General features: G+C 41.2%; 1 protein-coding gene across 3 annotated transcripts in view; it reads right to left on the reverse strand.

Annotated features, from left to right (window-relative positions):
- Positions 1–10,166, reverse strand: part of pak4 (p21 protein (Cdc42/Rac)-activated kinase 4) — a 73,853-nt gene that overhangs the window by 7,952 nt on the left and 55,735 nt on the right. For all 3 annotated transcript variants that reach the window (XR_009802577.1, XM_061877556.1, XM_061877555.1), the window contains exons 4-8: positions 8,997–9,198; positions 8,684–8,917; positions 8,100–8,555; positions 7,857–7,990; positions 1,771–1,897 (exon numbers count right to left, since the gene is read on the reverse strand). Coding sequence is in view for 2 of the 3 variants with exons in the window: in XM_061877556.1 (XP_061733540.1) it covers positions 1,771–1,897; positions 7,857–7,990; positions 8,100–8,555; positions 8,684–8,917; positions 8,997–9,198 (1,153 nt within the window). In the remaining variant the exon portion in view is untranslated. The remainder of the gene's footprint in view (positions 1–1,770; positions 1,898–7,856; positions 7,991–8,099; positions 8,556–8,683; positions 8,918–8,996; positions 9,199–10,166) is intronic.

Consider the following 10,166-nt stretch of genomic DNA (forward strand, 5'->3'; position numbering starts at 1 on the left):
AAACACGGAGTGAGTTTAGACTGCGAGGGGTTGTATTTCAAGTGGGCGTTGTAGACGCGCACATTTGGCAAACTAGCTTCTCAGTCTTTAGAGGCTCATCTTGTTCTAAAGGTTAAAACTTAAATATTCCCACATTGGTGTGATGGCATTTGGTTTTGTGATAATTGTGTCCATGTTCGCTGCTACATGCTAACTACCGTATTTCCTTGAATTGCCGCAGGGCATATAGTATGCGCCTGCCTTGAATTACTGCCGGGTCAAACTCGCTTCACAAAATAATTAGCGCATGCTTAGTATTACCGCCTGGTCAAACTCGTGACGTCACAGGTGACAATTCCCCTGTCATCATTTGCAAAATGGAGGAGGCTGATTTCAATACCGGTAATTTGAAATTGAATAAAGAGAAGAAGATTAAGAGCTATTCAGTAGGATTTAAGGTCCAAGATTAGATCACACTCAAATTTTTACTGCATGCCTTTGGTAAGTGCCGGAGTGAGAAGAGGTTTTAAAACAATTAGGGCATGCTTACTTTTACTGCATGCCTTTGGTAAGCGCAGGAGTGAGAAGAGGTTTTAAATTAATTAGCGCCCCGGCGGCAATTCAAGGAACTACGGTAGTTGCACTCCAAGGTTAGACATTGCTCGCGTCGCTTCACAAAGAGTCAAAGACACTTAATGAGGTCAAGATAACTAACCCCCTTCTTTTCTTTTTTCACCACAATACAAACACGCGTAACCACTTAAAGTGACAAAAATCGTTAATGCTTTTCAAACATGCACATGGCAATATATCAAGGTTGGAAAACTAACCGACTTTAATTTTCATTTATCGTCGGTTAATTGACGGATCAAATATAGGCCCAGGTCAGGGAGCACCGCAGATGCCACCATAGTGTTTATGGGTGTTGAAATGGTGTTTTTGTTTCGTTTTCTATCCATGGTGCAATAATATTGTGCGCACAATGTATAATTTATTGAATTTTACTTTTGTAGCTCTATGTAGCAATGGTGCCGCTGAAGTGGCACCTGAATGGATCAGCTGTGAGCTCTTTTAATGTATTTTATGTAATTTGTGTTCTTTAATGTTTTCCTCGTTTTACCTTATTTTTGTATCTGCATTGCAACCACAATTTCTACATTGTAGGATAAATAAAGTCTCTCATCATTTTGATGTTTTGTACCAAAAAATGTTCAATAAAACTAGAGTGAAAAAAACAAAACCCATCGGAACTAAGTTGCAGTTCATCTTTGATGGCATTCAGATTGAAACACAGAAGTAAAGCATGGCTACCACTTCCTCTGTAGCATTGATAAGTCCTCCTGATGACACAATTGGCCTTCCCTTCTTTGTGCGTACAAAAGAGAAGCAGCAGAGTGACAAGTGGTTTGACTCAGAAAATAAAGCTAAAGCACTTCTAAGTGTTCCACAATGTTGGTTTCAGTTCTACAGAAAACGGGAACTAGTCTCTGCATGGTTGGTTCTGTCCGTCTGCTGACTGACACTGAGGTTTCGTGTTGGTCGTCCAGAACATCAATAATTGTTTGTGACCATGGTTGCTGAGCTAAAGGTTTATTCATCCTTCACACATGCATAATAAGACACCACACAAGTGCTCGCTGAGGCCTACCGCCGTAGTTAACGTGTCAACTCAGTGCTGCCTGTGACATTTGAAAGGACTAGGATGAATCACCAGCAGTAGGCGAGTGTAACACCTTCAACTCAGTATGAACCGAGTGAGGCTGGTGCAAACTGGGGCTGGTGGCAACGTACCCGGCCGTCGTGCGTGAGGAGGATGGAGTCGCTCTTGATGTCACGGTGGATGACCCCCTGCGTGTGCAGCACGGACAAGGCTTTTAGGACAGACAGACACACGGTGGCAATCTGCTCCTCGTTCATCCTGAAGAGGGGAGGACATTTTAACTTAGAGCAGCTATTTTCAAATACTGGGGCAGGTTCCCTGGGGTGCGATGATCGGGGGGCGCGTTTTACCCTGGGGAACATGCTTTAGCAGTCAAGCTTCAAACCCCGCTTCGAAAAACTGCACTACAAAACATGCTCACTAAAGTTAAAGTAAAGTTAAAGTACCACCAATAGTCACACACACACACACACACACACACACACACACTAGTTGTGGTGAAATTAACCTCTGCATTTGACCCATACCCTTGTTCTAACCCTTGAAGGTGAGGGAAGCAGTGAGCAGCAGGGGTGGCCGCACTCGGGAATTTTTTTGATAATTTAAGCCCCAATTCCAACCCCTTGATGCTGAGTGCCAAGCAGGGAGGTAATGGGTCCCATTTGTATAGTCTTTGGTTTGACTCGGCCAGGGTTTGAACTCACGGTTTTTCTCTGGAGATCCAAAGTAATGTAAAACCCATTATCTACATGTTTTAGCTATATTTACACCAGCTTGGGTGGCACTAGGAGAAACGTGGGTGAAGGGTCTTGCCCAAGGACACAACAGCAGTGACTAGGAAAGCAAACGCCGGATTCGAACCAGGAACCCCCAAGTTTTTGCTCGACTGCTCTAACATCTGAACCGCGCCGCCCATTATTTTTGACTTCCTCATTTTGATAAAAAAAAGTTAATAAATCAGCACAAATTGTTATTCATTTTTGTATTGCAGGTTAAAACGGTTTATATATTGTGCTCTCGAGTTAATGTTGCTTATCAGTTTGAATGTATTATCATTTACTGAATTTATTTAATTTTTGGGTCAAAAGGTCAAAAAAAAGTTTATAGTTTAAATAAGTGTCCCTTTTTCATTTCATGCAAATACAGTAGATGCTCTTTAAATCTTTTCTTACAGACTAAAAAACAATGTTAAAATAATTTTTTGTTGCAACATGATCTATATTTCTTTCTTTTTGTTTTCTTTAATGTTAATAAGGATACAATAAAAATGCGTACTTAGAAGAATTGTATAGGGAAATGATAAAAATCTGGATTTTTTGGGGCCCTCAAGTGACAGTCTAAACCAGGGGTCACCAACGCGGTTCCCGCGGGCACCATGTCGACCGTAAGGACCCGATGAGTCGCCCGCTGGCCTGTTCGAAAAATAGCTGGAATAGCAGCACTTACCAGTGAGCTGCCTCTATTTTTTTAATTTTATTTATTTACTAGCAAGCTGGTCTCGCTTTGCTGGACATTTTTAAATCTAAGAGAGACAAAACTCAAATAGAATTTGAAAATCCAAGAAAATATTTTAAAGACTTGGTCTTCACTTGTTTAAATGAATCCATTTATTTTTTACTTTGCTTCTTATAACTTTCGGAAAAACAATTTTAGAAAAAAAAAATACAACCTTAAAAATGATTTTAGGATTTTTAAACACATATACCTTTTTACCTTTTAAATTCCTTCCTCTTCTTTCCTGACAATTTTAAATTAGTGTTCGAGTATATATTTTTTTTTTATTGTAAAGAATAATAAATACAATTTAATTTACTTCTTCATTTTAGCTTCTGTTTTTTCGACAAAGAATATTTGTGAACTATTTCTTCAAACTTATTATGATTAAAATTTTAAAAAATTATTCTGGCAAATTTAGAAAATCTATAGAATCAAATTTAAATCTTATTTCAAAGGTTTTTTTTATTTCTTTTAAATATTTTGTTCTGGAAAATCTAGAATAAATAATGATTTGTCATTGTTAGAAATATAGCTTGGTCCAATTTGTTATATATTCTAACAAAGTGCAGATTGGATTTTAACCTATTTACAACATGTCATCAAAAATATATTAAGGTAAATTGAGCAAATTGGCTATTTCTGGCAATTTATTTAAGTGTGTATCAAACTGGTAGCCCTTCGCATTAATCAGTACCCAGGAAGTAGCTCTTGGTTTCAAAAAGGTTGGTGACCCCTGGTCTAAACGCTCCAAAGTGCTTCAAATAGAATCTTGCGCATCAGATTTGGGCCACATCCGGAAGTATTCCGAATCTGATTAGACTCTGATCATTTCGAATGTGATCACAGAAAGGTGACCTGAATGCGACTTTTTTGTCAAGCAACGTCATTCGTGTGCGCACGCAAAATCATCACAACTTCCGGTTTCGGTGAGCAAAGTATTTTTTCGGTGGCCGAATTTTCGGTGCATAACTAGTCATTTGTGTTTGCATATATTTAAGTATACGTAATATATAAGGATATATATTATATACTTTGATTCCGAATAAATAGCGATTGTTGAAGGACCTTTTTTTTTTTTTTTTTTTTTTTTCGGTGGCCGAATTTTCGGTGCATAACTAGTCATTTGTGTTTGCATATATTTAAGTATATGTAATATATAAGGATATATATTATATACTTTGATTCCGAATAAATAGCGATTGTTGAAGGACCCTGCGATGAGGTGGCGACTTGTCCAGGGTGTACCCCGCCTTCCGCCCGATTGTAGCTGAGATAGGCGCCAGCGCCCCCCGCGACCCCAAAAGGGAATAAGCGGTAGAAAATGGATGGATGGATGTTGAAGGACCAACATTGACGTGTACGTTGTACCATATCTGCTTACATGTTACGTACATTGCGTGAGTTGTTAACATAAGTGAGTGGAAAAATAAAGCTCATGTAAATCAACGCTGATGTCTGTGACGCCTCTACCTGACAGCCATAAAAAGATTAGAACCCTCCCAAATATATTACACTACATATTAAAGTTGAAGTCCCAATGATTGTCAAACACACACTGGGTGTGGTGAAATTTGTCCTCTACATTTGACCCATCCCCGAGTTCACCCCCTGGGAGGTGAGGGGAACAGTGAGCACCAGCGTGCGCCACGCTCGGGAATCATTTCGTGATTCAACCCCTAATTCCAACCCTTGATGCTGAATGCCAAGCAGGGAGGCAATGGGTCCCATTTTTTGTAGTCTTTGGTATGACTCGGCCAGAGTTTGAACTTACAACCTCCGAGTCTCAGGGCAGACACTAACCACAAGGCCATGGGGCTGGTTCATATATTCATATATTAATTCATACTACATTAAATCACTTTAATCTATTTTCATGTAAAAAAATGTTTTTAAGGTGTGGCAACTTTTTATTTTATTTTATTTATCTTATTTTGTAGTAGTAGTAGCGACTTCCTAGTTCATTTATGGGATTTGGTCAATGTTTTAATTTTATTGAACTGTGCATGCAAGTGATATCAAGGCCACATTGGGACCTGTGCGCGTTTATACGAGAGTCTAATAAAAGACCACATTTTATTTGCAGTGTAAACAGCTGGAAAAAAAATCAAAGTTTGGCCACTTTGGCCTGTAGTGTAAACATAGACTTAAAGCAGAGGTGTCAAACTCAAGGCCCAGGCCCCAGATCTGGCCTGTCACATCAATTTATATTGCCTGCCAACGGCTGGAAATAATGTGTCAAGAAAAAAGTACATAATCTTTTCTTACTAAAGATACACTCCAGGTTTGATCCCCGTCCCTGCCATCCAAGTCACCACCAAGGTGTGAATGAGGAGTTCTCACATTTTTTGCATGATTTGAGTGTCTCATTGATAGAAAAGCGCCATATAAATCTAATAATCCATTATTATTATTATTATTAAATGTATTTGTTCGTTACACTTAAAATATACATGCACTGCATAGAATAGCATACATTTTAAACTGTATTATCCAATATTGCTACAAATTATTATCATACTTTCCAAACATGTTTTTTGTTCAAATAAAAAACAATATTTGAATGTCTGCTTGACTTATGATTTCAGAGCAAGTTATCCATCAAATTGTACACAAAATTGCAATAGACTTCATGGTAAAATTTACAGTGATTTTTACAATATATTCTCCACTGTTTTTTATGGTAAAATTCTGACGACTAAGTTCAGTTTTTTTTTACTGTAAAATGGAAAATACAGCCAGATCTGGCCCTCGGGTGTGGAAAAATGTGTAAATAAAGTACTTTATATTTCCTTAATAAATGTATTACAAAAATAAATGTACCGTGTACAATTAAATATATTTACAATTTAATAATCTCTAATTTTAAAACAAATTATATCATATATTTCAAAACAAAGGCAATGTTCAAATAAAGATGAATACCTAAATATCTGCTTGACTTATAATTTCAAAGCAAGTAAGCCAACAAACTGTTCATGTAAAAAATTAAGAGTAAACATTTTTTAAAGTAAAATCCACTTTCAATATAGAGTAATACTACACTATAAAACACAACAACCGTAGATTTTAAAGTATAAAAAAACTTGCATGAATTTTTACGTAAAAAAACAGTGGTACCGTTTTTCCATTACATTTAATTTAATTCCATGTATTTTTTTCATTTTTTATGCTGTAATTTTTTGTTTTTTAATGCAAATATTACTGTAAAATTGTGACGACTGAGCTGCCAGTTTTATACAGTACAATCTACAGATTTTTTTTTGTACATCATACATAAAAATAGACAATAATCAAATACATAAACAATTATACAAATGTTTTATATAAACACATTTATATTCATACTGTAAATGATTCACTGTTAAAAGTGGCCCTTTGAGGGCAAACATAACTAAGCAAGTTTGACACCAATGTCTTAGAGCAGGGGTGTCCAAAGTGCGGCCCACAGCTCAATTTTTATTGGCCCGCAACACACATTCTATTAACAAACTAAACTAAGGTTCCAAATTACAACAAAAAACTATGAAAAATTCAACGGGACATAATCCCCTAAGAATGTAACCTAAAAACCAAAATGGCCGACAACCTGAGCGTCTTACTGTATAAGGTCTTTGATGATTTGTGTGTGTCCTGTCAAAATGAAAAAGTGTACACATTTCTTATGAGACATGATATGTCTGAGTATACTAAAGCCCTCAAAAGCGTTTCAGTTGACAGTTAACAGCAATATTAGTAAATACAGGCTAACTTTCGAGCACAGTTAACATAAATACAAATAAAATCATTATTCAAATAATCATAAATTATTTTATTGCTTTATTATCCGCCTGTGGATCGTGAGATCGACAGGCGGATTGGTGCGGCGTCTTCAGTAATGCGGACGTTGTACCGATTTGTTGTGGTGAAGAAGGAGCTGAGCCGGAGGCAAAGCTCTCAATTTACCGGTCGATCTACGTTCCCATCCTCACCTATGGTCATGAGCTTTGGGTCATGACCGAAAGGATAAGATCACGGGTACAAGCGGCCGAAATGAGTTTCCTCCGCCGTGTGGCGGGGCTCTCCCTTAGAGATAGGGTGAGAAGCTCTGCCATCCGGGAGGGACTCAAAGTAAAGCCGCTGCTCCTTCACATCGAGAGGAGCCAAATGAGGTGCTTCGGGCATCTGGTCAGGATGCCACCCGAACGCCTCCCTAGGGAGGTGTTTAGGGCACGTCCAACCGGTAGGAGGCCACGGGGAAGACCCAGGACACGTTGGGAAGACTATGTCTCCCGGCTGGCCTGGGAACGCCTCGGGATTCCCCGGGAAGAGCTAGACGAAGTGGCTGGGGAGAGGGAAGTCTGGGTTTCCCTGCTTAGGCTGTTGTCCCCGCGACCCGACCTCGGATAAGCGGAAGATGATGGATGGATGGATGGATGGATGCTTTATTATCTATAACACAGAGCTAAGATGTAGAAGTGTTTTTCAAATGTTAGCATATGTTCACCTACATTGTTTTGGTATAAGTATTTTTCATATACAAAATGTATAAAAGTGGCCCCCGCAACCTTAAATTTTTCTCCAAGTGGCCCTCTCTGGAAAATGTTTGGAGACCTCTGTCTTAGAGGGAGTACATTTTTAGACCGACAACAAAACTGTGCAACCATGAGAACTACACTGCCTTCTAGTGGAAGGAAACCTTTTATTTTCTAGGGGGAATAAAAACAGAAACATGACAGCTCACCTGGTGTGTGTCACAATGTCAGTAAGAGCCCCTCCCTCCAGGAACTCCATGACAACCCAGAGCTCGTCTCCCACCAGGTAGCTGTTGTACATCTCCACCACGTTCTCATGGTGGTAGTCTCTCATGATCACCACCTGAGGTTTTCGCAGAGACAGGGATTGAAGACAGGCACCGAAAATACCAAGTGCTTGTCCCTAATATTTTGTCACGCTTCAAAGGACGCTATTTATAAGCCGCTTCTACCTCGTTGAAGAGAAGCTCTCTCCGCTGTTGCTTCCTCAGGTCCATCTTTTTCACAGCGACAAGTTTACCCGTCGTCTTAACGGTGGCGATGCACACGATCCCCGTGGAGCCCTCGCCGATCTTGATGTAGTCGTCCAAGTATGTGCGCGGATCGCCCGGGTCCACAACCATCTGTAGCGCCTCACGGAACTGCTCATGTGAAACCCTCTGCGGCTCCCTCTGCGGGGAAAGCGTCTGGGGCGGAGCACTTGATGGCGGCGGCCCAGAAGGCAGGGCCGGCCGCTGGGCTGGAACGTTAGGGTGTGTGGAGTGCGGGTGCAGGGCGGCATCAGGGTTGAGGCTGGGATAGGAAGTGTGGTGAGGGTGCAGGTGGCTGATAGGGGGCTTGGAGTTGGAAGAACCCCTTTGGGAGATAGACGGCCCATTTTGAGGGGAAGACTCAGGATGTCGTACCGGCTGGAAGAAGTAGAGACAAAAACGTCATCATAAAGACTAGAAATTAAAAACATATTTACGATAAGTACTGAAGCAGCAAAAACATGTTTTGTGCATGACAGGCTGCTGCAACAAACATTCTTCCTTACAGGCCCAGTGGGGCTGCGTCCTCCATCACTTTCCGTCCTCGGGTACGTGTTGAACGGCCGCGCGGTCTGTTGGGCGGTCTTGATCACTCCGTCGGTCACTGGCAGGTTCGGGGTGCGGATGTTGGGCCCAGAGAGAGGCCTCTTGTCCCTTGGAGACTGCGGACTTCCATCCCGCACCTGGTAGCTGGACTTAGGTCTGTGTTCACCATGGGGCTCACGACGAACTCCTTGATGCTGAAAACAGAAAGTGTTACAATAAAGCACTAATGCACACGCAGGCTGGGTCCAGCAGGTACATTCATCCTGGACCAACCTGGTCTCGATCTCGATGAGCTCTGTCCCGGTGAGGAGGCGGCGGGGGAGGACCAGAACCTGGTCTGTCTCTGCGGACCCGGCTAGGTTCTTGGCCGCGGGGCTGCTGCTGAGCTCGACCGTGGATGTCGTCATCTCGCTGAGTAGAACGCTGACTGTGGCGGGGGTCACCTCCGCTCTGGTGGTCTTGTCTGGGTGGGTCTCTGAATAGAAGAAACAGAAGCACGGATGAGTGTTTTGGGACGTCGCACCAAGAAGTCATGACATCATTCAAGTGTACTTTTGGGTTAATTTTTTCTGTTAACGTTAGGGTTGCGCGATACAGACAATACTAATATTAATTTTGCAGAGGATCGTCACATCGTAATATTCTGACAATGCATGTTGATGACACATTCCAGCAGTGTCCCGCAAATTTGACAGCGACAATCAACCTAACGCATCCTCAACACAATGTAAAGTCTTCGTTGGCGAGCTAGCGGCTAACATCCCTCCACAGCGTGAAGCCACAACTAGATTAGAAATCCTCGCCTCCATAACAGAAAATAAACCACGTTTCTTGTATAATTGTCACTGGAAGACGCTAACATCAGGGAACTAACGGTGTTACAGCTACCACTGAATTTCGGCTTAAAAGTCTTAACAATAATGCCGTGGCTATCTAACAAAAACTTGGTGTGTCATTTTTTTCTGGTGCTTTAGTGTTGGTAAGGTCTGAAAATAAACTACATCTACAAAAAAATCCTCTGCACAGCACAGGGCCAACAAGGTGGAAGCGCTGAATGCCATAGGCGAGGAATCAAAGTGTGTTTGTAGTAGATGAGAGGAAATGTTGTCCTGGAAATGTCATCAAAACCTATAAATAAGGATGGTCAGATGAAACAAAAATTGAGCTGTTTGGCCATATACCGAGCAATATGTTTGGAGGAGAAAAGGAGAGGCCTTTAATCCCAGGAACACCAATCCTACCGTCAAGCATGGTGGGGGTAGTACTATGCTCGAGGCCTGTTTTGCTGCCAATAGAACTGGTGCTTTACAGAGATTAAATGGGACAATGAAATAGGAGGATTACCTCAAAAATCTTCAAGACAACCTAAAATCATCAGCCCGAAGGTTGGGTCTTGGGCGCAGTTTGGGGTCATTGTTCCAACTGGACGATGACCCCAAACAC

This window comes from Nerophis ophidion, linkage group LG18 (assembly GCF_033978795.1).
Source record: "Nerophis ophidion isolate RoL-2023_Sa linkage group LG18, RoL_Noph_v1.0, whole genome shotgun sequence".
In the NCBI taxonomy this organism is placed as follows: Eukaryota; Metazoa; Chordata; class Actinopteri; order Syngnathiformes; family Syngnathidae; genus Nerophis; species Nerophis ophidion.